This window comes from Opisthocomus hoazin, chromosome Z (genome assembly GCF_030867145.1).
Source record: "Opisthocomus hoazin isolate bOpiHoa1 chromosome Z, bOpiHoa1.hap1, whole genome shotgun sequence".
Lineage (NCBI taxonomy): Eukaryota > Metazoa > Chordata > Aves > Opisthocomiformes > Opisthocomidae > Opisthocomus > Opisthocomus hoazin.
Window position 1 is genome coordinate 49,747,877 of NC_134454.1, and position 27,165 is coordinate 49,775,041.

At 40.5% G+C, this 27,165-nt stretch overlaps 1 protein-coding gene across 7 annotated transcripts; it reads left to right on the plus strand.

Annotated features, from left to right (window-relative positions):
- Positions 1–404: 404 nt before the first annotated feature.
- On the plus strand, positions 405–26,688 carry GKAP1 (G kinase anchoring protein 1). Of its 7 annotated transcripts, none has more exons than XM_075410920.1 (12): positions 405–424; positions 7,193–7,456; positions 12,439–12,582; positions 15,588–15,665; positions 17,300–17,423; positions 18,501–18,523; positions 19,224–19,376; positions 19,770–19,871; positions 21,835–21,898; positions 23,398–23,468; positions 24,349–24,426; positions 25,861–26,350. In XM_075410920.1, exons 2-12 carry the CDS (start codon positions 7,244–7,246, stop codon positions 25,915–25,917), a joined length of 1,107 nt encoding a protein of 368 aa, XP_075267035.1. In that variant the 5' UTR covers positions 405–424; positions 7,193–7,243; the 3' UTR covers positions 25,918–26,350. The 7 variants fall into 7 exon arrangements, with proteins under 7 accessions (XP_075267035.1, XP_075267034.1, XP_075267037.1 ...); XM_075410919.1 differs by lacking the exon at positions 405–424 and adding an exon at positions 486–505; XM_075410922.1 differs by lacking the exons at positions 405–424; positions 25,861–26,350 and adding exons at positions 537–749; positions 26,368–26,688.
- The last annotated feature ends 477 nt before the right edge of the window (positions 26,689–27,165 follow it).

A 27,165-nucleotide genomic window follows, 5' to 3' on the forward strand; every position in this document is an offset into this window, starting at 1 on the left:
CACCGCGCCCACCCGCCAGCGGGTCACCCACGCCCGCACAGCTACGGGCGCTACGACCCCGGCAACGCCATGTCCAGACCGACCGGCCGACCGCCATGGCGGCTGCCGGCCCGCGCCGGTCGCGCCGTCCCAAGCGGGGAGGCCTCAGACAAGCCGCCTGGCGGGCATCGCCGCAGCGAACGCGGCTTCCACGCGCTTCCAGCGCGACGTCGCTCCCTCTCGCCCGGCGGCGGGCACGACGCGGCCCGCTCCCGCCCCGCCGCAGCTTGCCCGCCGGGGCTGCTCCCGCGGTGCACGCCGGGACACCGCCGGCCCTGCGGCCGCCCCGGGGCGGAGGGGAGGCGGCCCGCCCCCGGCCGCGCGCCCTGGAGTTATTTTGACCGCGGCGCGAGCCCGTAGCGGCCGGCGGCGGCCGTGACGCCGAGTGAGCGCCCCCGCGCCCACCTGCTGCCCGCTGCGCGGCGGGGAAGGAGGCCACTTCCGCGCGGGCCCCGGCGGCGGAGCGGTTGGCCGGGGCGGGGCGGCTGGGGGAGTTTCAGCGTCCGGGAAGCCGTGAGGGCCGGGGGCCTCGCTGAGCCGCCCCGCCTCGCCCGCCGCCGGCGCTGCTGCACGCCCCCGCGCGCTGTGCCCGCTGAGGGGAGCGGGGTGGGGGGAGCAGCGCGGCCGTTAAAACCAAACCGCCGCGGAACGGCTGTCCCCGGCTAGAGGCCCGGAGGTCAGCGGGACGCGGCGCTGCCCGGCTGCTGGAGGTGACCGGTCGGTGCCGGCGGGACGTTGTGGCGGTGGCCAGGCACAGTGCAGCGGGCAGGGGGGTCAGAGTTCGTCAGGTCGGAGCTCCTGGCTTTGCAGATGAACGGAGCGCCTGTGACGCTCTGGGCTGGTCTGGCTGGCTTTTGGGGGCGGAGGGTGGGAGTGACGGGAGGACAAGCGAGGCCTCCCTCGCACGCTGTCGGTCAGCGCCCTGCGCTCGGGCTGAAGTCCCGCTTGCCTGATCGCTTTTACCTTCTGATTCCCAGTTTAAAAGAAGCTTTGAAAACCGTTCTTCCTCAGAAACGTTACTTTTTTTTTGTTTGTTTCCCCGAAGCACACCAGTAAACTCGTCGAATTCCACCCTGGGGGCATGGAAGGGCCTGCACCTGCCCCGGGCTTATCGCCGCCTGCGCCCACGCTGCAGCTCCGGAGTCCGGGGGCTGGGGCTGGGGGTCTGGCTGTGAGGTTACTTGCTAAGCTCGCTGGCAAGCTGGTGGCTTCAAGTGGTTTTAAGGTTTTTAGAACGCTTTGATGAAGCTGTGTAGCTTTTGGTCAGGTGTGCGTGAAACAAAAGCAATCTGAACGGAGAGAGCCCATCCAGCGAGGAGAACCTCCTGTGCAAAACTGCCTGTGAAGGCGGCGAGGAGGAAAAGCGGATTGCGCGCTGTGGTGTACGTGTAAGCAGGCAGAGATCAATACGTGGTGTTGTGGTACTGAGAAGGCACGAAGGCCGATCGGTGCCAGCAGGGAATGCACGTGCTCCTTCATTTACAAACATATTGTGGCACCTCAGGTTTGCAAGCAAGTACTGAGCTCAGTCAGTACATCAGGTGTTTGCTAAGAATGTGTGTTGATTGTGGATTATCATAAATACGTGTTCTAGTAACAGAAAAAAACATGTTGCATGTGGTAAGAAGCTTTAGGATGACCATACCCTATTTTCAAAGTTTTCTAAAATCCATAACTTTATTAGCAGTTTATTTGACAATGAAAGTGGTTAAATAGGAAATGGGTTATATTTTTGGGCTCCTAGCATGTTTTCCTTGAAATCATAGAGACTCGCGTTTAAAGCTAAAGCTGTGTAGTTATTTCACAGATGCTTGGAGGTGTACTGCTAGTGTCAGACCAGAGGTTCCTAAATCAGGCTGTGCTGCTCACCTCTTGGAGGTGCATGAGCACTTGCCAGTTACTCATGCACACGTGCGAAGCTGCACACGGGCCAGGGGGCTGCTGGTGCTGAAACAAAATCAGCTTCTGGATGTGTGCTGAGCTCTTCCTAGCATACATATTGGACAGTTTACAGCAGGGATTTTAAGACTTAAGTGTTTCAAAAGCTGTTTCGTCTGCAACGTGTTGGTAAATTTAAGTAATCACTACTAAGGGCATTTCAAGTTACTGTAACACCAGATACACATGTTACTTCTATTCCTGCAGTCTTTGTTACATCACGTCTAAAACGAGACTGAAGCTCTTCAGGGCATCCACCAATCTCATGTTTCTGAAATAATAGAATCATAGAATCATAGAATGTTTTGGGTCGGAAGGGACCCCTAGAGGTCATCTAGTCCAGCCCCCCTTCAGCGAGCAGGGACACCACTAACTAGATGAGGTTGCTCAGAGCCCTGTCCAACCTGGTCTTGAATGTTTCCACGGATGGGGCCTGCACTACCTCTCTGGGCAACCCGTTCCAGTATTTCACCACCCTCATTGTAAAGAATTTCTTCCTTATATCCAGCCTAAACCTACCCTGTTTTAGTTTAAAACCATTACCCCTCATCCTGTCACTGCTGTCTCTGCTAAAAAGATTGTCCCCATCTTTCCTATAGGCTCCCTTTAAGTACTGAAAGGCTGCAATCAGGTCTCCCTGCAGCCTTCTCTTCTCCAGGCTGAACAAGGCCAACTCTCTCAGCCTGTCCTTATAGGAGAGCTGCTCCAGCCCTCGGATCATTTTTGTAGCCCTCCTTTGGACCCGCTCCAACAGTTCCATGTCCTTCTTGTGCCGAGGGCTCCAGAGCTGAACACAGTACTCCAGGTGAGGTCTCACCAGAGCAGAGTAGAGGGGCAGAATCACCTCTGTGGACCTGCTGGCCACGCTTCTCTTGATGCAGCCCAGGACACGGTTGGCCCTCTGGGCTGCCAGCGCACATTGCCTGCTCATGTCCAGCCTTTCGTCTATCAGTACCCCCAAGTCCCTCTCAGCAGAGCTGCTCTCGATCCTTTCATCTCCCAGCCTGTATTGATAGCGGGGATTACCCCGACCCAGGTGTAGGACCTTGCACTTGGCCTTGTTGAACCTCATGAGGTTCACACAGGCCCACCTCTCCAGCTTGTCCAGGTCCCTCTGGACGGCATCCCGTCCTTCTGGTGTCTCAACCGTACCACTCAGCTTGGTGTCATCTGCAAACTTGCTGAGGGTACATTCGATGTCGCTGTCCATGTCATTGATAAATATATTGAACAGCACCGGTCCCAGTACGGACCCCTGAAGGACTCCACTCGTACTTAGTACACTTCAGAGAACTAAAGTTAAAAAGATTGCTTTTCTTTTCAGGCATGTCCCAATTTAACTTTCTAAAATGTCTCCTTGTTTACCGAGAACCTAAGGTAGAGTAAGCACTGTGTGCTTACAAATCACTGTATCAGACACGCTAAAGGAACATGTTACATGTTTCGTAAGTGAGACCAATTTGGTATAAGCTGTTTATCTAATATCAAATTCTAAAATAATCTGTTCACGTAGGCTGACATGATTTATAGAAGAGTATGACCTGGGAATGAGTAGAGCACCAAAAAAATTACTACTTGCTAGCCATAACAAATGCTTTTATGTTGCCTTGAAATTAAATGGTTTACCATGCTAATCTTATGTTGCTGATACATTAATAATCTGAATAATATATCATTTTGGTTGTAGGAGCTCTTTTCACCAGCCTTGTAGTTTGAGACAGATTGCAGAGACAGTGGAACTAGTAGTCCGCTAGTGATTTGCAAAACAGGAGGTTTTGAAACTAAGTAATTTGTCGATGCCACCTGTGTGTGGATGCCATAGTGATGTTGCAACTTTGAAATCCATTATCAGTGATCTTTTCATTACCATAAAAATGGAGGGCTGGTTACTTTCTGGATACATTACAGAAAGTCTTCTCAGAAGTGTATGACTAGTGCTAATGCACAGCAGGCAGGGAAGCAACTCCGATTACTGATGTTAATTTCTTGGGCTTTTTTTAACTTGTGGTCTCACTTGAGGTATTAATGAGCTGTGCAGATGCCACAAGCATGCTTTGCTTCCTTTCACTCCTCTTGGAGATTTTCACTGTATTCCTTATCATAGGGAAAGGAACTGTCTGGTATCTAGCTAAGCTTTGGCTGACTGACTGTTAGGAATGCATAACATTTCTCAGACTGCCAGACTCTTTTATGAAAGCACTGTAAAAGTTGAAATGAATTTTCAGATCCTAGTTTCATCTGTGGAATTACAAAACACTCTGTGGTATTTAAATGCTTTTTTGGTGTTATCAAAAGGCCTCTTTGAGCACAGCCTCAAGCTCAAGGATGTCAGTGCTTCCATTTTCTAAAACTATTCATGTCTCTAATAATAAAGAAGAACGCGTATTGTAATTCTCTGTTAAAGGAAAAAAAGTGTAAAATGGGTGGCAAGCATCTATGTTTAACTGAAAACTTTTGAAATTAGTCCACTGGTTTGCGGTGGTGGTGGGGAGCCAAATCTTGGAACTGAAATATCAGGTACTTGGTAAAATTTGGCTGCCAGAATTGTAGGTGTGGCATCAAGATGTGAAGCATGGCGTGGCAGTAGGCCTCAGTGAACTGGATCCGTCTTTAAGTGTTGCAGAAGTGGAATGATTAGATTCTGCTGTAATATGAACAGCTGTATGGAAATGTCCTACTAGCTAAGTTAGCAATGTTTACAGCTCTTCTAGACTTAACTGAAAAATAATCTATAATTTCATGTATTTGCAGTTTCCTCTACAAGCTCATTACTATCTATTTTTTCTGTTCTGTGGAAACAAATGTAATTCACAAATAAATTTCTGTAAATTAATTTCATGTTGTCACTGAAGTATTTCAGTGAATTAAGACAGCAGAATTCCATGGGTGGTACTTGCTTAATATGCTTGTCAGCTGGGCACTTAACTGCATGCCAACTGTAGTCAGAGAGCAAGAGTGTACCTGTTATATTTTTTTTTGTATTTGTTGAAAAGGGAGAGAGGACTTTGCAGCCTTATTTCATAGTGCTGTAGACCTTCAGCTGCTATGGCTAACAAAGTCCAACCATCTTTCTTTGTCTGTTGTTCTAGAGTGACTAATAATCGTATCTTGCCAATGTGTTCTCTTAAATTGTATTTCTGAAGGATCTAGCTGCTATCACTTCAGTGTGAAAATATGAAATGTTTTCCAGTTGTATGGGCAAAAAGAATTATTTGGCACCATTAGCAGCTGACAACTTAATATAAGACTGTGTTGTGCTGTTTATATGAAAACCAAAATGTATAGCAGTAAGTAGACAGAGAATAGAAATACCAAACTTTTGACTAACAAGAATCATCCTGTAGTGCACTGGGGTTTTTAAAGCCAAATACAGTAGGGTTTACAAACTTCCAGTGTTAAGACTGGTGTAGTGCGAAGAGCACCATCCATTATTGTAAGCTTGTGTCATAGCATGACTGAGCACTTAGCTTTGGTGCTGTATTTCTGTGAAGATGCATCTCTTTAATCTTTTCTCTGAGTTTCAGGTTTCAACTTACTGCATGTTCAAGTAGCAATGGCAAAACGTCTCTCATCTGTAACTAAGCTCCTAAGCGGCATAACTGTAGAGTTATTGAGTATTAAAATACATTTAAAAACACACACACACAAAACGAGGAAGGTCCAGACTTACCCTGTTATTTAATCATTTAAAGAGAGTATCAAGTACGAATTACTTACAGTGCTTTAGATGCAACTGATATGGTTCTTTTTAGATCCGTTGGTTGTGATCTGATCAGAGAGTGTGAACATCAGCATCAGGTGGATTCACAATTTGATGTCAAGTTTGTTTTATTCTTAGGATACAACCAGCTTCATGTGATCAGCTTAATTTTCCTTTTTTGAAAGAAATAGAGTAGGGTAACTTTTGTATAAGAACAAAGCTGTTACTGTAACCTTTTTCTTCGGTAAACTTGAGTAAGAACAGTACTAGCTTACTTGCTCATTCTCTTTCACTTCTGAGAAATGAAATTTAGTATTCCTTTTTAATAATTCTTCTGTGTAATGGTCACAGTGGTGACCATTTACCATACCATTGTTTCCTGCTGATATGTCTGAGCATCTTTAGAGCACCTGTGCAGGTTTGTCCTTGAGAAAGTTTTTATCTCTAAATTCCAGACTATCGCTTGAAATTTCTGTAGTTTCTTATGTTCTTCTGTAATAGTAGTTAACAAGCAATGCATTTGTAGACCATCTAAGCAGACATTTAAGTTATGCTTACAGTTGTCAAACTGTTAAGAATTCCTTTCAGGCAGCTCTTTCAAGTATGTATTATTTCACTACACCTCTCTATCGTAGTACATCAACATGGCTAGATGTCTGTTTTCTGTGAAATTTATAATCATTGATGAAATAACATCACTTTCCATCTTCTCCTAATTCACTAAACTTTGCATGGAAAATTTGCAATTAGCCAAATATTCCTATGACAAAAATTGAACTTTTACACTAGATAAATAATTTGTACATTGAAGTTGCGTCATGGGGATATACACACTGGTTATGGCCACAGGGGGGGCCACAGGGGGCACCGGAAGGCTTAAGTGTGTTTCTCATTTCTGCCTCCCCACAACACGTCGCTTGTGTTGTGCTGTAAGGATAGGTGAGCCTAATGTTTGGAAACAGTACCAGCCACAACGCTGGCTCACCTTCTTGTGGAGAAAACTGCTTGTTGAATCTCCAGTGGCTTGGGAACAAAATGATACTACTTGTAAAATAAGAAATAAGGCTTCTTACCCCAAAATGGAGCCTGCGTATGCATAATATCTACTTGCTTTCTTTCTCAGATCGTATATTTGTCAGGCTCCAAGGATGGCATCCGAAACAGTTCTCGAGCACCACACTATTTCCATATCGTTTTGGGTTTTTATTTTTCTTTTTTCGACTCAGATCATGAAGGCCAACTTCTTTTAAAGCCTTCTACTTGTTTTTTCCATAAAATATAATCTCTGAGGAACTAATGGTATTAGCGTAAAATAACTGTTGTTTTATAGATTATTCTTTCCTTTTGTGGTTCTTGTTCAAATACTTAGGATACTACAACTTCATAAAAATAGAAAGAATTAATACCGAGTTTTGGTGGTCTGGGTTTTTTTATTTTATACTAACAGATATACAGGTATGAATTACTGTTTGGTCAAACACTGTTTTCATTCTGATTTCTGTGCTACTTTCCTAGGAAACCTAATAAGTAAAAGGAAGCCACCTCAGTGGAATTTCAGATGTGGCAATGGCATCTACTGTAACCAGTTCAGTTCCTACCACTGCATCTCGTTTCGCTTTATTACAAGTCGAAAGCGATACCGATTCAGAGCATGGAAAAGCAAAAAGTGGCCGAGGTGCCAATAAGTCTCAGGGTCCAGGGGGAAGATTGTCTACAAATGAGAAAAAAAGAAAGAAAAGGAGAGAAAAGAAAGAACAGCAGCAGAGTGAGACCAATGAGGTAAAATGATTACATTTTCATTAGTGGGTAAGGTTGTTAGATCTGATAAATAATTTTATTAAGTAGGACATAAAAGTAGGATACTCCTACTAAACAAGTTGAAAAGTTTTAATGAGAATAAATTGCTAGGTTTTACTTTGATAGCGCCACTTGAATAATTAATTTCTGATTAAGGGAATGACCTTTCTAAAAAGTGATTGCTAGGAAACAGCTTGTTTTCAGAGGTTTGCAGGTAGTCAGTTCTAGTTGCCTGCTTGGACAGCCAGCATGCTAAAATTCAAAGGTGCTTTTGAAATATTTTTTGTTTTTAGGAGATAGCTAGATTACCTACTCTGTCTGAAGAGCTTTAAAATCTAGTTTCCTAAATTGTAATTTTTCCTTTATCTATTAAATCCAGAGCTCTTTTTTTTTGTGAATTGGTGGGCAGAGTGAAGAATGGTGATTTTCTGACACTGGAATTCTTAAGCTTCAGGTGAAATGGAAATTGAAAAGTGAGGCTGAAGGAATTGTTCTGGGATTCTGGGAAGCAGAATTCTAGATTGCTGTGTCTGACAACTGATCTGAGATAATATTTCTGCCTGAAACTGTACATATCTCTTATCAAATTTAGTATGTAAACCAAACAAAACCCCCAAACGTATCATTTTTTCTTTTAGTATCTATTAAACTTAAAAACTTTGAAATTTTAGTAGTTACAGTAATGTTAAGTGATGTTTTTTTCAGCTTTGATGCTGTTCTTCTGATATTGAAGATTAACTTTTCAATAAGCATACCCTGATCTTTCTTTGACTGCCCTAACACCATCAAAACTTTTAACACCACCAGAATAATTGTGTGTATGCATATGCATGGCATATATCTACAGAAAGTCATTTACATGGAATTTATATTTATTCCTGTAATGGCAGAGAGGCAAATAAGGGCTGACTCATTTTCTTTGCCCCAGCATGTACTATGACTATGGCTACACTCCACGGAAATTACACATCAGAATGGTCTGCCCCAGTGTTCTTGCCAGCACTGTAAACTGAAGAAGGAAGCAGGGGTTGTAGTGCTGGTGCAGGCAGCAAGACAGACAGTAGCAAAGCACAAGGCAGTATGGCAAGGGATTGTTCGGAGGGGAAGGAAAACAGTTCTGAAGTATCTGCATGGTTGCCTGATTTTAAGAAACTAAGGAGAGCTGCCATGTTAAGAGGAGTCATGACACTTTGATAAACATTTATTAAAGAGAACAATAGTGCTTTACTTTTTTTGTGTTAGTTTCATCTTTCATCTGGAGATAGCTTCTTTCTCGCTTCCCAAAGTTTTTAAGGAAATACCTGTTTCTAAATGGATAGTAGATTGTATTGGTGCCTTTATTTTCACTCCAAGTAAGAACGAGAGTGTCAGTTAAAGTTTAAGCTTGAGCAGTGAATGTCTTTGAGATGCCAAATTTGCAGGTTACTTGTTCTGTCAAATTTTGTAATTAGGTAAGGTATTTTTAAGATGGCAGTGTTGTATCCATATGGTGCAGCGATTAAAAGTAATTCTTATTGCAGGTTCTTAAAGTATGACCAACTTTATATTGCTGACAAACTGTAAAGACTGTCAACGTTGTTCTTTTTCTGCCTGAATCTCTAATTCCTCTGTTTGCCGATGCCAAATCTGTGTATACCACCTTTCCTCTGGCATTACATTTAATTTGGGTCAGGTGTGAGCACAAGGCAATACCTGATGCAGCATGGAATCTGTTGGAGACAGTTATCTCTTCAGATTTGTTGGAAGTATTCTCAGCTGGCAAAATATATTTATTTTTTCATTATTTTACAGAGTCACAGAATCACAGAATAGTAGGGGTTGGAAGGGACCTCTGTGGGTCATCTAGTCCAACCCTCCTGCCGAAGCAGGGTCACCTACAGCAAGCTGCACAGGACCTTGTCCAGGCAGGTCTTGAATATCTCCAGAGAAGGAGACTCCACAACCTCCCTGGGCAGCCTGTTCCAGTGCTCCGTCACCCTCAGAGGGAAGAAGTTCTTCCTCATGTTCAGATGGAACTTCCTGTGCTTCAGTTTGTGCCCATTGCCCCTGGTCCTGTCACTGGGCACCACTGAAAAGAGCTTGGCCCCATCCTCCTGACACCCACCCTTAAGATATTTGTAAGCATTTATTAGGTCCCCTCGCAGCCTTCTCTTCTTCAGGCTGAACAAGCCCAGCTCCCTCAGCCTCTCCTCGTAGCAGAGATGCTCCAGTCCCCTCACCATCCTCGTAGCCCTCCGCTGGACTCTCTCCAGTAGCTCCTCATCTTTCTTGAAGTGGGGAGCCCAGAACTGGACACAGTACTCCAGATGAGGCCTCACCAGGGCAGTGTAGAGGGGAAGGAGAACCTCCCTCGTCCTGCTGGCCACACTCTTCTTGATGCACCCCAGGATCCCATTGGCTTTCTTGGCAGCCAGGGCACACTGCTGGCTCATGGTTAACCTGTCGTCCACCAGGACACCCAGGTCCCTCTCCGCAGAGCTGCTCTACAGCAGGTCCACCCCAAGACTGTACTGATGCATGGCGTTGTTCCTCCCCATGTGCAGGACCCTGCATTTGCCTTTGATGAACCTCATCAGGTTCCTCTCTGCCCAGCTTTCCAGCCTATCCAGGTCATGCTGAATGGCAGCACAGCCTTCTGGTGTATCTACCACACCTCCCAGTTTGGTGTCATCAGCAAACTTGCTGAGGGTACATTCTAACTCTTCATCCAGGTCGTTGATGAAGAAGTTAAACAAGACTGGGCCCAGTACTGACCCCTGGGGGACACCACTTGTCACCAGCCTCCAACTAGACTCAGCGCCGCTGATGACAACCCTCTGAGTTCTGCCATTCAGCCAGTTCTCTATCCACTTCACCTACCACTCATCCAGCCCACACTTCCTGAGCTTCCCTAGGAGGATATCATGGGAGACTGTGTCGAAAGCCTTGCTGAAGTCAAGGTAGACAACATCCACGGCTCTCCCTTCGTCTACCCAGCCAGTCATGTCATCGTAGAAAGCTATCAGATTGGTCAGGCATGATTTCCCCTTGGTGAATCCATGCTGACTACTCCTGATAACCTTCTTTTCTTCCACTTGCTTCATGATGGCCTCCAGGATAAGCTGTCCATCACCTTTCCCAGGATGGAGGTGAGGCTGACCGGCCTGTAGTTCCCTGGGTCCTCCTTCTTGCCCTTTTTGAAGATTGGAGTGACACTGGCCTTTCTTCAGTCCTCGGGCACCTCTCCTGTCCTCCAGGACCTCTCAAAGATGATGGAGAGTGGCTCAGCAATGACATCCGCCAGCTCCCTCAGCACTTGTGGGTGCATTCCATCGGGGCCCATGGATTTGTGGATGTCCAGATCACGTAAGCGATCACTCACACAGTCCTCCTCGACCAAGGGAAAGCTGTCTTCTTTGTAGGCTTCTTCTCTTACCTCCGGGGCCTGGGATTCCTGAGGGCCAGTCTTAGCACTGAAGACTGAAGCAAAGAAGGCATTCAGTAGCTCTGCCTTCTCCGCATCCTCCGTCACCAGGACACCCGCCTCATTCAGCAGCGGCCCCACGTTGTCCCTAGCCTTCCTTTTGCTGCTGATGTAGTTGAAGAAGCCCTTCTTGTTGTTTTTGACATCCCTTGCCAGCTTCAATTCCAGGTGGGCCTTGGCCTTCCTCGTGGCATCCCTGCATGCTCTCACCACATTTCTGTACTCTTCCCAAGTGGCCTGTCCCTCTTTCCACATTCCATGGACCTTTCTCTTCTGCCTGATCTCCGCTAGAAGCTCCTTGTTTAACCATGCAGGTCTCCTGCCTCCTTTGCTCGATTTCTTTCTCAGGGGGATGCATTGCTCCTGTGCATGGAAGAAGTGTTGTTTAAAGAGCGACCAGCACTCATGGACCCCCCTGCCTTCGAGAGCCCTGGCCCACGGGATTCCTCCCAGTAGCTCCTTGAAGAGGGCAAAGTCAGCCCTCCTGAGGTCCAGGGTTTTGATCCTGCTTATCGCCCTGCTTCCTCCACGCAGGATCCTGAACTCGACCATTTCATGGTCATTGCAGCCAAGTCTACCTCCGACCTTCACATCCTCCACCAGTCCCTCCTTGTTTGTTAACACAAGGTCCAGCAGAGCGCCTTTCCTTGTTGGTTCCTCCACCACTTGCATCAGAAAGTTATCATCGATGCTCTGTAGGAACCTCCTGGATTGCGCCTGCCTAGCTGTATGGTCTTCCCAGCTGATGTCAGGGTGGTTGAAGTCCACCATGAGAACCAGGGCCTGTGACTGTGAGGCTGCTTGCAGCTGCCTATAGAAGGCCTCATCAACCTCCTCCTCCTGGTCAGGTGGCCTGTAGTACACACCCACTGTAATGTCACCTGTATGAGCCTGTCCCTTAATTCTAACCCACAAGCTTTCAACTTGTTCCTCATTTGCCCCCAGGCCAAGCTCAATGCATTCTACTTGCTCCCTCACATATAGAGCAACTCCCCCACCTCTCCTTGCTGGTCTGTCTTTCCTAAAGAGTCTGTAGCCATCTATGACAGCATGCCAGTCATGCAAGTTGTCCCACCACGTTTCTGTGATGGCGACCAAGTCGTGGCCGTCCTGCTGTATAATGGCTTCCAGCTCCTCCTGTTTATTGCCCATGCTACGTGCATTGGTGTAAACACACTTGAGCTGGGCTGTCAGTCTCACCCCTGGCCTTGGCATGCCAAGCCTAGGCTCATCCCTAGTGAGCTGGGCAATATCCCCTTCCCCCTTCGAACCTGGTTATGTTACGTTATGTGGTGTTTCTGATCTACAGTTTTTCATCATTTTACATTATTGTATGTACCATAAATGATTAAACAAAAATGTATGCCAAACTACAGAGTAAGGTAAAGCACATGCGTGTCTATTTGCACGTGTCTGAATGCCTTGAGTCAGTTAGTCCGTTAAGACTGTTTCTGTGTACTTGTTACCATTTTGATTAATGATAAAAGTAATTCTTTTTCAGCTGAGAAACCTTGCTTTTAAAAAGATTCCTCAGAAATCCTCACATGGAGGCTGTCTATCTCAGCATGAACAGAAACTGCACACTGCAATGCAGAAGGACTCTCAGGAAGAAAACTGGCAGGAGTGGAGACAGAGAGACGAGCAGGTACAGCTTACTGTATTTAGCTGTCTTTGGCTTTCCAGAAATGCGTTACTCTGTGAAGTTAAATCTCATGGATAAAGAGAGATGGCTGGAGAGGAAGCAACAAAATACTGCCACACAGAAGGAAAGGTTTCAGTGGAAATTCAGACCACATCTGTCCAAGATAGTTTAGAGTCAGCACGTGCTGCTTTTCTCACACACCTCATAGCTGGACTGTGAATACTGGAGTATGGTAAGAGCAATTTGTATCACGTGGACCACAAGCAGAAGTACTGCCACGGAAGGACAATGAAATGCTGTGGTGGGAGAAAAGCTGGGGATGTTTTGGTGGAGCAATATATGGATATACAGTACAGATCCATAGTAAACCAGGCTTGATAAGTTGTCAGGCGTGAAATAACTAGTTCCTTTCTAGGTGACAGAGAACACTTGAACTCTGGGTGCTGACTGTCCTTTAGCACACGAGGGTAGTCCTATTGGTGTAAGAACCTCTGTGTTTTAACATTAGAAGATCTTTTTGTTAACAATATTGTTAGTAGTGTTCGTTAACACATGACGAATACAATGGAGAGAAAGCAAAGACTGACTGTGCCTGTATATGTATAGGCCAGTGTAACGTTTTCATTGTGTGTCTTCTTGCCAAAGCTACCACAAACAGAAATTACACAGCAAAATGCACTTAATCCAAAACAGTAAAATAATCTTCACCTTGAACAAATACAATAGTTTGCTGTCCTTGTGATGTCAGTTAGGAAGAGCACTTACAGTTAAAATTACCCTTTTCGGTTCTTGACATGAAATCAGCGTTTAAAATGCTCCTTTTTGATACTGAAGAATGTATAATGGTTTTCTTATACGGTGTTTTTAAATTATGTGGGTGTTCTGAATTGTTTGCAGTACTTCAACTATTTTAGGCCAAAATAGCATAGATGGACAAAGAATTAATTTGTTTTAGTGCATTTTTTTGCAGATGGTACTTAGAGGAATGTTTTGGTACACTTTTTTCCTAGATTCCTCTTAAAGGATCGTCTGTTATGCACTCATGCACTGTGGATGATAGTTTGGGCTGTGTTGTTAGGCTTGAAGATGCCCTTCAGAGTATTTAACTTCATACACACTTTTTCAAGGCAAATTGCTTGTAAGTGACAGGAACTGGAGTTAAAGTGTTTCATGAAGTTGCTGAACTTCTGTGCTGGTATCACCTAGCATGTTGGGTTTTTTTACAGAGACATTTTCAATTTATGTCTCACTAAAAAATATGGTATTGAACTACTTTATGTTCGAATTAAGACACAATACAGACAGCCATATTGACGACTGATATTTGCATGCTGTCCTTGATTTTTTTGTATGTTGCTAATGGTTTGGTATAGGTGCATATTTAAACAGAGTACAGCTGAGTTCTTAACTTTGCAGGCTTCTAGATAGTTGTCCTACCAGTGGAGTAATGACCTAATAATCCTTTTGAAAATTTTCAGAGCTAATTAACTTCAGAATTACTTTATAAGGTACAGATTTGTTTTGTTTGGTACTTGCAGGTTTTTTAATTCTGTGTGGTATGAAGCAATTATTTTGAGTAAAAAATAATTTTAATAGTCTCATTACTAGACTACCATTTTGTTCTCCAGTCCCCTCACTGCAGGCTGCTGCAGGAGATGGGGTCCCTTCGTGGGGCCCCTCCACCAGTCATGCCCTGGTGAAGGTCCGTCTGCCAGCCGCCCCTGCTCCCGCCCGTGCCTGCAGCCCATCAGGGTCCGAGGCAGCCGGTCCATTGCCTTTCCTCACCTCTCCCGGTACAAAAACCTTGCCAGCGAGGCCCAGTGCCATCAGTCGGTGCTGAGCTTGAACCACAAACCAAACGCAGAGCTAGGAATGGTAGTACTCTGAAGCCTACGTCGAATCTTGTAGCAATTTATGCTGAGAGCACTATTTTACTGTGTAAAAATGACCTCAATTTGAAATTCAAAGAACAAGGAAATGATGGTTAAAGTAATTATTTTGACTAATTAATACTTCAGTTAAGGGCATGAAAAGGAGAGTACTATGATGAAGAATAAGGCTTCCATTTGGCAGCACATCACGTGGGATTGTAGTGGTTCCTTAAGACAGTAGACCTCGAAGGAACAGAGTTTTGCATTCAGAACAAGTTAATCTCGGTTAACTTTGCTGTAAACAGTAACATATGCTATTAGCTGTTTATACCTTTAGATTATCCACTATCAACCTCGACTATAGCATCTGTATCCTCTAGGTAAATCTCTTATTTTGGCTTCATTGAGCTCTTGATGTTACTCGCCTTCTCAAGTCAGTCCTTCAACCTTCTGTGCAGCAGGAGCTGGACTTCCCTGCACATACCTATCTTCCTATTACTCAGTAAAAAACAGATGTTCCATCCTTTGTTCTTACTATCTTGTTCCTAGTTCTTCTTCATAATAGCTCCTACCTAGAAAGCTTCAAATTTTCTTTGTATCTCCCAGAAAGACTTACGTACTTCCTTTTCTCAGAAACGAAAGAGAAAATACATTGAAATAATTGAGGTTTTCTTAGTTCTGCTGTACTTCTAAGAAAAAAATAAAGTGTGCTTAACCTAATCTTTTCTATGCAATGGATGAGTGCTTAGACTTTCTCGTGGTCTACAATAACTATTTTCATCCTTTAACATCCTCTGGTTTTCCTGTTTCAGACTAAAAATAAAAATTGTTTTAAAGAAAACTCATGTAAACAAATCATCAAGATGGTAACTGTATTGCATAAAGGTGTGCACAACTTACTGTATGCTTACATCTATCACAAAGTTTCCTGCAGAAAGACATTTTATTACTTATGGTACAAAAAGATGTATTAACTCTTAATAATGCCACATGTCACATCAGTGAAAGTTAGCATTTTGGCAATTGTAGGGATAGGCGTAATGAAACTGAAATTTTAGCATGGTCTTAGTGGTTTTATCTGCTTTTTTTTTTTTAAACAATCCAGTCACATGAAATACGTTAATTTTGTTTCTTCAGCTGACATCTGAAATGTTTGAAGCTGATCTTGAAAAAGCATTGCTGCTAAGCAAACTGGAATACGAAGAACACAAAAAGGTATCTGCAGGATTCATCCTAATGTAAAGGCTGTACAAGTTTGAGGCTTGAATTCTAAAAATAAAGCAAAAAAATCTCCTAAAAGTACCATTTTCTTGATGTAAATTGTTTGCTTACACTGTTCAGATGCTTAAGAGTTCAGAGAAATACTGTATTTGAAAGAAACCATAGATAATAGTACTCGGTGGTTTGGGTTTTGTGTGTGTGGTTTTTTGTTTTTTTTTAATTGGCCTGTAAAGGTGGAAAATTTGTTCTACTTTTTCAATTTTCTGGCATATAAATGCTCTAAAATTTTTAAGAGTACAAAAAGAGATCGTGACCTTCCTCACAAAAAATCCAGAACACTTGAAGTGTAAGAGGATCAAAGCACTGACTTCTCCTTAGGCCTTCAGATATTAGTTATGGTTGAATCATTTGCGTTTTTGCTAACATCTTTGTTCTGGTTTGAATGTAAATATTTTAGTTTTAATAAGCTGCATACATTTTCTTAGCTGGTCAAGATGATGTTTTCTGAGCGGTTCTTTTGGAACACTGAAGAATTGTTCTGAAAAATTATGCTTAGATGAAATTTTTATTTCTAACAAGAAGTTGCTTCTTGTAATACATTATAAGCTAATGGAATGCTATGAAAATACAGAAATTTAATTGCAATTATGTATCATAGAGAAATAAAAATTGCATGTGCACTTTTGTGCAAATATCTCTGTACAATACTTCATTTTTTTTTTTTTTAGGGGGAGAGTACCATAGTTCTTCAACACCAAGGATAAATTTTTAACTTACATACTAAAAGTTCTTTTTTAAAGTGAAGACGGTCTTCAGGCGTAGTAGCACAGCATCATTTGTAGACTTTTGGAGAATTACCTCTCAGTAATTAAAATATATATACTATATACTCAAAATATACAGTACACGAGTATGCTGAACAAATCTTGTTTCTATGGGAAGAAAAGCACTCCATTTCCATCTTGGCTTTCTATATAACAATTTTTTCCTTAACATTATTTAACATTTAAAATTATTTTAAATATTAAAATATTTAATTAATTAGTATCTAAGATTATTTTTAACAACTGATAATTTGCTAAGAATGTTAATGTAGATATGTGGGGAGGTGGGATTCCGGTTCAAATGGCTGCCATGTACCAGGCTGTCTGATTTCAATAGGAGTAAGGTCACTTGGTAGAGCATTGCTGCACACTAACAGCTCTCTGACTTGTACTGAATTAGTAAGCATATTTTGAGAATAAAAAGAAGACACAGTAGACCTCTTTTTTTAAAGAAAGTACTAACCTGCATTCTGTAGCACTCTGCCTTCTTGCATTTCACTACCATATATTCTTATAAGAGTTTATGATTTTCTGGATAAAATTTGATGTAGGTGATTGAGGAAGTATTAGGTTGATAGTTCATTTGCTGTTTAGTGAAGAGCAATGTTCTACTTCTCAGAACAGAATCAATGCTTAATTACTGGTATGTCTTGCAGTCTTTAAACCAATCTGAAGCCTGCAAATTACTGTTTGGGCTAAAATCTCCTTTAGTACATTATTGCTATATTTTTTCCTTTATAAAACTTCAGGAAAAAATATTTGGGTATTGAAGAAAATTATACTAGTGGGACTTTATTCTTCTAGGAACATGAAAACGTTGAAAATGCTTCACCTCAGGCAAAGTCTGTGAATAAGAAAAAGAACCAGCAAGGAAAAGACAAACCTCTCACTGTGTCTCTGAAAGACTTTCAGTCAGGCAGTAATATAGGTATGCCTTATCATACCATATGAGCTGTTCTCCTTGGAATTTTCATAGTGTGTGTGCTAACAGCAAAATGCCCTTCTGTCTCTGTTCATTAATACTGTGTTTAAACAAACACTGTCAGTTACAGTTAGTGTGTCCTACTGAGTCTAAAAGCTAAGTGTTCGTTATATAATAATGGGCTAGTTAGATTAGCAGGGAAAAAAAGAAGAGGTGAAGGAAGACATAATTTCATGTAGTATCCTTGAGGTGGGTGGTGGACTCACACACTCTTAATGTGACTTTTTTTTTTTTTTTTTAATTTAAGTGGGGTTTTTTGTTTTACTAAGTTTGCACTCCTCAGGGAGCTGAGTTCCTCCATTTCCTGGGTAATAGCAAGTCATTGTTTGCCTTTCTTCATGATACTGGCCTTTGTTAAGAGGAGTAAATATTGAAATGACTTATATATGCTCATTATGTGCATTATTTATATGTTTAAAATTCCTTCATCTGTGTCTATAGAGCAGAGATTCTGAATTTTAGTGAAGAAGTCAAGGTAGATGCTAGAAAAGGAACAAAGTAATTTGTTTTCTAAGGTTTTTCTTTTAAGGATGTTTTTGTCTAAATCTGCAGTATTTATTAAACGCATTATTTCCGTATGATCTGAATACAGGAAAAAGATTGAAAGCAGAGCAATCGGGAAGGCGTGGAAGGCATTCAGGTATACAGTGAGATACATGCTATAAAAGCCTCAATAGACTTAAAAAGAAACAAACCAACAAATTCCTAAAGTGTCTGTACCAAAGACATTGCCTTCCACTTTCACTGAAGCAAATGAATACGGGATATCGGCTTTGATTTAATAGTCTGAAATATCTGGGAGAACATGCAAATACAGGGATTGATGTAATACGTAGTTTATAATCTTGGCTTCTAATGCTTTAGTCATGACTTTTTTTTGTTGTTACTTTGAGAGGAGACTTAATGTTGAAGAACTCAAAAAGTGTGAGAAAAATCCCATGTATTGAAAATGTCTTTTTTTCAATAGCCGGCTGTACAAGATTTGAGTAATTTATCAATGTAATTTTTTTCTATTCTTTTCAGATAACCTTGCTAAAAAACATGAGGTAAGTCTTGCTCAAATTAGTTTAATAATAAAAAAAAACTTTTATGTTTAGAAGGTAATTATTTTGGCACTTTCGGTAGCGACAATCAGTTTTATATGTTCTGAAACTCACTGATTTCCATCTGGAAAAATTTTACAGATGCAGGTTTAATAGAGATGTATGCCTGCAGTTCTTGTATCTTGAGAACTTAGTATTGGCTTTCTTGGAACAACCTCTTGCTTCTTTATTTTTCAGATAGTCGTTGATGAAACTCGCAGATTTAAAAGTATGTTAAAAAATACAAATTGTAGTACAAAAAAAGAGAAACAAATTAGATAAAGTACTGTGATGCTACTAAGTTGTGGTGCAGTCCACTAATATTAAAACTCTTAGAGGGGAGCACAGTTAACAGTGAAATAAAAAATAAATTAGTGTAGTCATAGTGCAAAATTATTAAATTCCAACTTAATGCTTTTGTGTAATCTCATCTAAATGTTAATGCTAATGTAATCTCAGCTAAACGTTAACTGTTAATTAATTTCTAGGTCCTTCCACCTTCTTGAGGTGGAAGTCACAGTATTCTCAGGATGTACAACATAAACCAATATCTAGATTTAATGCTTTTCCATGACTGAAGCTGGTTTTTAAACATGTGGATTTCTACCTCAAAATTAACTTATATGTAAAGGATGGCATGTTGTTATGGTACTTATTTTTACAGGAACTGAACTCTTCCCAGTCTTCGTTGCATGATGGGGGATTTTTCAACAGGCTGGAAGACGATGTTCACAGAGTACTTGAAAGAGAGAAAAGGAGAGTCCAGCTCACTGATTACAGTGAAACAGATAACGGCACATCGCATGAACACAACCAGGCATGTAAAACAGCAGTCATTCTGAAGTGAAGAAGTTTGCCTAATGAAGCTTATTCAATAATCAGAAGGGAGCATCTGAGCATAAGAAAGCACAAATCAAAAGCATGATAATCTTAAAGAATTTTAAAACCCACAACGCTGTAATTTTTTTATCTATCTGAAGAGGTATTTAAATGACTTAATTTTCTTAACACAAAACACTTGTGATTGAAATAATTTTTGCTTCACAGAAAATGCCAATATTTATTGCTGTGTTTCTTTTGGTATCTGTGCACATGTACCTCTTTAGTTTTGATCAAAAATTCTCTTGTCTAACAAACAAGTAAGTTGCCTTTCCCAAGAATCGAATGCACGTGAATAAATTCTTAAGAAGTAATGTTTTCTTGCTTATAGGAGAGTGTTTTGAACGATGAAAAAACAGAACAACTAAAGCTCGAGCTTGAAAAGAAAGATGCAGAAATTGAGCAACTGAAAAATGTAATAACTCAGTGGCAGGTATGTAGTTGATACATTTTGTATACTATTTGAAGGTATTATTATACATTTTAAACAAAGTATTTATTAAAATGTGACCAGTCTGTGAAGATGCATTAGACTGGCCACAGATAAGTATTTACAGAGCAAATTATTCCTTCACTACCACATGAAGCAGTCTTTCTTGGCAAGTTAAGCGCCTAAAAAGAATCAAAATAATCAAGACAAATCATCCAGAAATAAACTTCATATCTGGCATATCAGTCACTGCTTGTTTTCTAGTATTGTTGTTTTCATGGTCAAAAAAATAAAGATGTAATCTAAGATTAGGCAAGATCTTGAGCAATCTGATCTGCCTTGGAAGTCAGCTCTGCTTTGACCAGGAAGTTGGACTTTCTTGAGTCTTTTCCAACCTATTTATTTTTTAAATGCAAGAACAGCTGAGTAGAATTTAAGAACTACACATTTTTGGGATTTTTTGCAGATTCAGTCCAATATTTGACACAGTTAAAGAAATCAATGAATATTTTGTCAGGTTTAAGAGAAGTTCCATTAAAGCTGCAGCGTAACAAGAATGGAGTCCTGTATTTTGCTGTATCTTTTCCTATTACATACAAGTGAAATTGGAAATCAGATTCACCATATGCTAAAACAGGAAAAAGAAATTTGCTCGTTAATAATTAGATGGTATTGTTATATACCAGAGCAGCTAGGGAAAGTGTCTCCCTGTTTTCAGTCCATGTTAGCGTTGTCTGGATAGTATCTAGAGCAAAAAGGGCAAAATTTCCATGAGGAACTGGCACTGTAACAAAATACAGTAAAGCAGTATAGAATTATTTTAAATTATTTTATTACTATTTTTATTCATTGCTTAAGGTAGGCTGATCGGGTTGACAGATTGGAGTTTTCTGATGCTTCAAAGAAGTACTTTTACTTGTAGTAATACAGACATGAACTTTGTTAACAGCTTTTTTTGACTATGTACTGAAGTTGGAATCCCCAGGTGAAATTCTGAATTATAAAACCATTCGTAATTACCAGTATTCACACTTCATCACATTTGACTGAATAAACACGATGCATAGGGATACTGGTGAGGTGATGAACAATGATACAGCTTAAATTTTATGAACTTGTCCAGAGACCTCAATACAGTTTTAGGTGGCCATGAAAGGTCTGCCTTAATTGTAAGTTAATCATCCTCAGGGACTAGTGTGATACTCAGAGTGGAAGATAGTAGCATCTTTATAACAAAAACAGTATGTCTGAAATGAAACTTTTTTTCAATACCCTACAAGAGCAACCTGTATGAAGAGACTTGTGATAGGAAGAATAAGTTTACGGCTAAGATACATGGCTAGAGCTGACATTGGTGGCCAACTAAGGCCATGAAGAAAGTGTGGTGATACTAGATAGATGGAAAAAACAGCAAAAATATGTTATTGAGTAGTAAACTGTAAAGAGTTGGAAAGAAAGTGTAATTTGATAACAATAATTGCTGAATAGAATAATCTGTAGCGCAGTGGGGTCTTGTCCTACTTGCTAAGTAATATGGCAAACCATTTCTATTATCTCAGTATCTAGAAAGTGCATTATAATTGTGGTAATTTTTCAGGGGAGAAACCACAAAGCCTTTGATGCAACAGGCCTGTATACTTCAGGCAGACCTGAATGGTGGTTCCTGCACTATCAATGCACTGACATAACTTTCTTATTTTAACTTGTTATAAGCCTTGTGTTTGCCTTTTTTGGTTGACTCTCAGTTATGCATCCACTTCTGTTGTGTATTCGTTACTTCGGCTGTGGCTTAATGAAGACATAGATTACCTTAAAGGTCTTTTCCAATCTAAACGATTTTGTGATTAGATTCTCTACAGAAGTCATAATTTTAAACTCTTAAGTCTGACCCTTAGTCATGCTTATTTTATAGAATACTTTTTTTTTAGTAGGATATACATATAATAATTCAATCTCTTTAATACAGGCAAAGTATAAAGAAGTAAAAGCAAGAAATGCAAAGCTTCTAAAGATGATGCAAGAAGGTGAAAGTAAGTAAAAGTTTTACCAGGAACCTTAAAAGTTCTTTTTAAAACATGGAAGGAACTTTCAGAGCAGCTTTGTAAAAGATAACTTGACTCAGTGACAGCAATAAAGAACTACAAAGCTATTAATTTGCAGCAACTCCAGTGAACTACAGAATTTAGCGGACCACACAGTACTGCGTTTCTGTTGCTATATAATGAAATAATCAGGTGCATGTTGAGATCATTCTTTGAAATATAAACTGTTCAGTTACGTTCTAGGTACAATGATTCTTCAAGACTTTCCTTTGCTAGTGACAGCTATCTGTTCTTGACTGACCGCATCATAATATCTGTTCAGATATTGAGGAAACTGTTCAGTTGTTGCATCTCTGCAAGCTGTGCTTTGAACCGTTGGAAACATCATTCTACACCAAGCAAGTTGTTTGCCAAACAATGAATAGGGATAGCTAAACCGCAGGATTATACGTGTGATAAATTTCTTCTGTTATAACACTATTCAGAGTTTTTATAATTCAGAATTTGTTGTCAAAGTTTGAGGAAAAAAATACACTCATATATATGTAAATATTCTATCATATATATGTAAATCTTCTAGTGTCTTTATACTTGTAATGCATAGTTATCCTTTAATATTCCTAATCTTCCTTGATGAAGTTGTTTGAGTCTATGGTGGGTAGCCACTCTAATTTTGTTACAAAATTGCCTTTGCTTTTCAGTTTCCGAATTTAGCTCTTGAACATGGTTTCTTCTCTGGACTAAGTGTTCAGCTAAAAAAAGCTCTTTTTTTCATTAAAGCACGTTTACAAAAACTATCTCTAAGCTAGTTCAAATGTTCATAATGTGACTGAGTGTCACAAATTTTAACTTGAAACTTATACTGCTTCAGGACACTGTTTGAGCCAAGATGAAGTATTTTTATTTTGAGAGAAAAGACGTGAACTTCTGAAGGTTTCTTCTTTGTTTGTGAAACTGTAACATACTACAAAACAAGCAATTTTGTCTATTTCTACAGACCGGGTATTCTATATTTTGGGGAGAAGAAAGTTCGTGGCATAATTGAGCCCTGAAAAAAAACTCATTTCTTCATACTGAGAATTTTAAGTTACCTGCAGATACTTCACAGACAGCTAAATAGTTTAAACATCTCCGTATCTGACTAAATAGAAGTTTCCATAACTATGACTGAGCTTGTATGTGAAACTTATGATCTTGATCTATTGCAAATATTCAGTTTTCTGATGGACTTTGTTCACAGTGGATATCTCTAAAATCCATGCTGCTTACAGGATTAAGTGTGGGATAACTACTGCAAGAACTTTTCAGGCTGGCACTAACAGCACTGGTAGCTAATAGTTGATTTTGACTTACGACATTCTGCTGTTCTTTTTGCGAAGACAGCATTGTCTAGAGGTAATAAAATAGTGAAATAAAGCAAGTGCTACTGCAGATGAAGACCTGTAAACCTAGAAAGATCCTCATGCTGTATCTTTCTCTTTCTGTAGTGAAAGACAAAGCAGAAATACTCCTACAGGCTGATGAATCTCAAATTATCAGAAATGAATTGACTGTACAGGTAAGCAAGGATTTCCAAATGTGAAGCATCATGGGTGTTTCAAAGATGCTGTCTAAGGCAGTGATAGAGGCAGGGGAGGGAGGAAGCCGAAACAAAAACTTGTTTGAAGCAAGAAATGTTACATTTCATCCTTAGCCCCCTGCTATGTGTGTCAGAGGACATGTATTATGTAAATTTCCAGTATGACTCACTTAGAACTGTTTCTAGGAAGACAGCAGATCTCAGTACGCCTGAAATTATTTTGCCCTGAACAGCACCTTAGAAAATATCACTCTTTGGTGACCCAAGCTAGGGAGCTCAGAAAGGTGCTTTAGAACATGCTTCTTTCCTGGGTGTTTTTTGTTGGTGTGTTTTTGGGGTTTTTTTTAATTGCTAGTCTCAAGTTTACAAACACAAGTGAGCTACAAATCATGTCAGTTGGCACGTCACTGTAGTAGAGACCATGCAAGACTTTTATGCTTAGTTTATGGACCCCAGCAACTGTTGGTTCTAAGCCCCTGGCTTGTCCAAATGTCTTACATATAACACAGTATTATTTTTTGAGGGTGATGTAATAAGCTGATCTGTGTTTCATACTACTACATCAGTCAAGTGTTTTATGGAACAAACTAATGCAGCATCCAAAAGTCGGAAGAGTTTCTAACTTTCTAGCTTTTCTATATCATTATACAGGTAAACCAGTAGGTGTTGCTTGGGAAATAAGTCATTAAGAATATTTTACTTGTACTTTCAGTTCATGCACAATGATGGTGGTAGTCACTCTTGAACTCAAAATGTATTACCTGTTTGTCTAACACAATGCTAATGGGGAACAACATTGACTTGATAAACTCACAGACGTTAAGGGTATTTTATAAATTCATATTCTATATATTTTTAGGTAACTATACTTCATGCTGCGTTAGAGCAAGAAAGATCCAAAGTGAAACTGCTGCAGGCAGAATTAATGAAGTATCAGGTAGTGTTATTTTCTGTGTTTTTAAGTTTACCTGTTCTTGATGTAGCTGAGACTATCATGAGGTAACATGGTCTGAACTGACCTATTAGCTCTAATTTTTCCAGTTAAAAATAGTGTTTCATACTGTAGGGAAAAAAAAAAACCCAGACAGTAGCAAAACTAAAGCACAGTTTTGGCAAGTCGAAGTCTACCACCTATTTAGTATTTTAAAATTTCTTGAAGTATGCTGGTTAATAAACATACTTCAAGCAACAGGTTGGTTTCATTGTCTAAGTCTGTGTGTAACTGGAGTAACTGTAGTCTTCATGGCTTTTTTGCCACACTCTTTCTTTGTTTCTGGATCTTACTTGTGTCTCTAGCCAAATCTTTGTAGGGGATTCACAGCAAGTTATGTTGAAACACGAGTGATAAGATCAGTGTCTTGCTGACTCTGCACACGCTGTCTTGTTCAACTTGGCTGCTAATGCAACTCATGTTAGTGGATTTCAGTTAACTTTTGCATAAACAGTATGCTGCTTAACACACTGCTTTTTTGAAGAGTGATAGTATTTGTGAACAAGAATTTCTACTAGTGCATGACTTGACAAATTTGTGGGGTTTTTTTGTTTGGTTTTGGTGTTTTTTTGTTTGCTTGACTGTGACCTTTTGCATAAGTTGCAAGGAGAGTCTTTAGTATACAATGGAAACTTCTGAGGTAGCCGTGCACTCTTTGGCAAGCTATCCTATTTCGAGTTGCAACACACTGTTGGAATACTGTAATTTCGTGAAAACCAGCTTATTAAGCCCCAATTACTCTTTCTGAAGCAGCAGATCTTTTCTGATTACATCAAATTCTTTGTCTAGCACTACATGGGGTTATGTACGTAATCTCTTGTCTTTTTCTATTGTCTTTTTACCCTTGTCACTTTACTGCAAATGAGCAAGTTCCTTCTTAAAATTGTCTTGCAGCAGTTGTCAAATATATAAATGTGCTTGTTCAGTCCCCTACAGACAAGCTGTGCTGGTATGAGTATACCACTAATTGAAACTAAAGTAAATCTCTTGTCAAATTCAGTCATTCATATCACTGTTCTGACTTGCAACTTCAGTCTTTCTGTTTGTTGTCCCCTCCCACCCGTGCCTTTGCTAGTGTTAAGTGTTTTTCTCCATAAATAGAAATTTTTGAATAAGATAAATTTATCTTGTGGTTAATTGTAATAAATATGATTAAAAGAATATCAGTAAAAACTTTACAAAAAATGGTCCTTGTTATATGCTTAGTAATTACTGCAAAATCACCTATTCTATTGCTCTTTTCCCCAGTCTAATAAGCTTTTATCTTTTCACATCTTGCTGTATTTCTTGCTTAATTCATCATCCTGGGTTTTTTTGTTTGGCTGGCTGGGATTTGACTTTTTTTTAATTTGGGTGGGGTTTTTGTGTGTTTTGTTTTAGGAAAACTCTCGTCTTCCATGCAGGGATTGTTTCTGCTTTTATTATTCTCTCCTGTAATCCTGCAGGCTGACTAGTATAACCCTTCGTATATAACTACTTTTTGTGGTCTTGTCTTTGACAACATGAGGCCCACATGGGAATGGAATACTGCTTTGAAACATAAGGATGCCTTTCAAAAAAACAGTAACTGAAGTATGTGGATTCAAAGCAAAGAAACAAACAAAAAACAACAACAAAAAAAGCAATAAACTAGTGTGGTTTTATCCCTAGATATTAACGTCTGTTATGTACCCTTTAAATGCCTTGTTTTAATTTATATAACAGTGTTTCATGTTCAGACGAGTTTGTGTCCCATAATAGTTGTATAATTTAACAAAAGTATGCAACTTAAGTCCTGAGGGGTTTTTTTTCATTAATTTGTACTACCCTAATATACAAAGTAACTGCAGATATAAAGTGTCATGTCTAGTATATTAACTGAAGATTTGTTTAAATTCTTTCTCACAGAGTGGTAGAAAAGGGAAAAGGCATTCAGAATCTGACCAGTGCAAGTGATCTCCTCTGCCACCCAATTCAAAGCAAAAAAAACATCAAATCTTTCTTCAGGGGTTTGCGGAAATTTATATATTTGTTGCACAGCTGCTCAACTATGCAGTTTTTGAAGAGAATTAACAACTATTAGTTTGTTTAAGTCTGAATAATTGATTTGTTGCACTTTCTGCTACAGAAAAATTAGAAAACTAGTATTCCAGCAGAGCTGAAACTAACTGTAATGCCATTAGTTTTTCATTGATCAATAAAACTTACTCTTCCATTTCTCTGCTTGAATTCTTGCTTTCAAAGAATTTTTCAATTAAGAAGACTTCATCTACTGATTATCAAAATCCAAATGTATTAGTATGCAAATGGTCCAAGTTTCACCAAGTCAAAACTGAAAATGTTTTTTTTTCCTCAAAAAAAACCCCAAGTCATTACTTCCTCTCCCTGCACAGGACACCATGAGGTTCCGCAAGGCCAAATGCAAGGTCCTGCACCTGGGTCAGGGCAACCCCTGCTATCAGTACAGGCTGGGGGATGAAGGGATTGAGAGCAGCCATGCCAAGAAGGACTTGGGGGAACTGGTGGATGAAAAGCTGGACATGAGCTAATAATGTGTGCTTACAGCCCAGGTGGCCAACCGTATCGTGGGGCTGCATCACAAGCAGCATGGCCAGCAGGTCGAGGGAGGGGATTCTGCCCCTCTGCTCTGGTGAGACCCCACCTGGAGTCCTGTGTCCAGCTCTGGAGCCTTCAGCACAAGAAGGA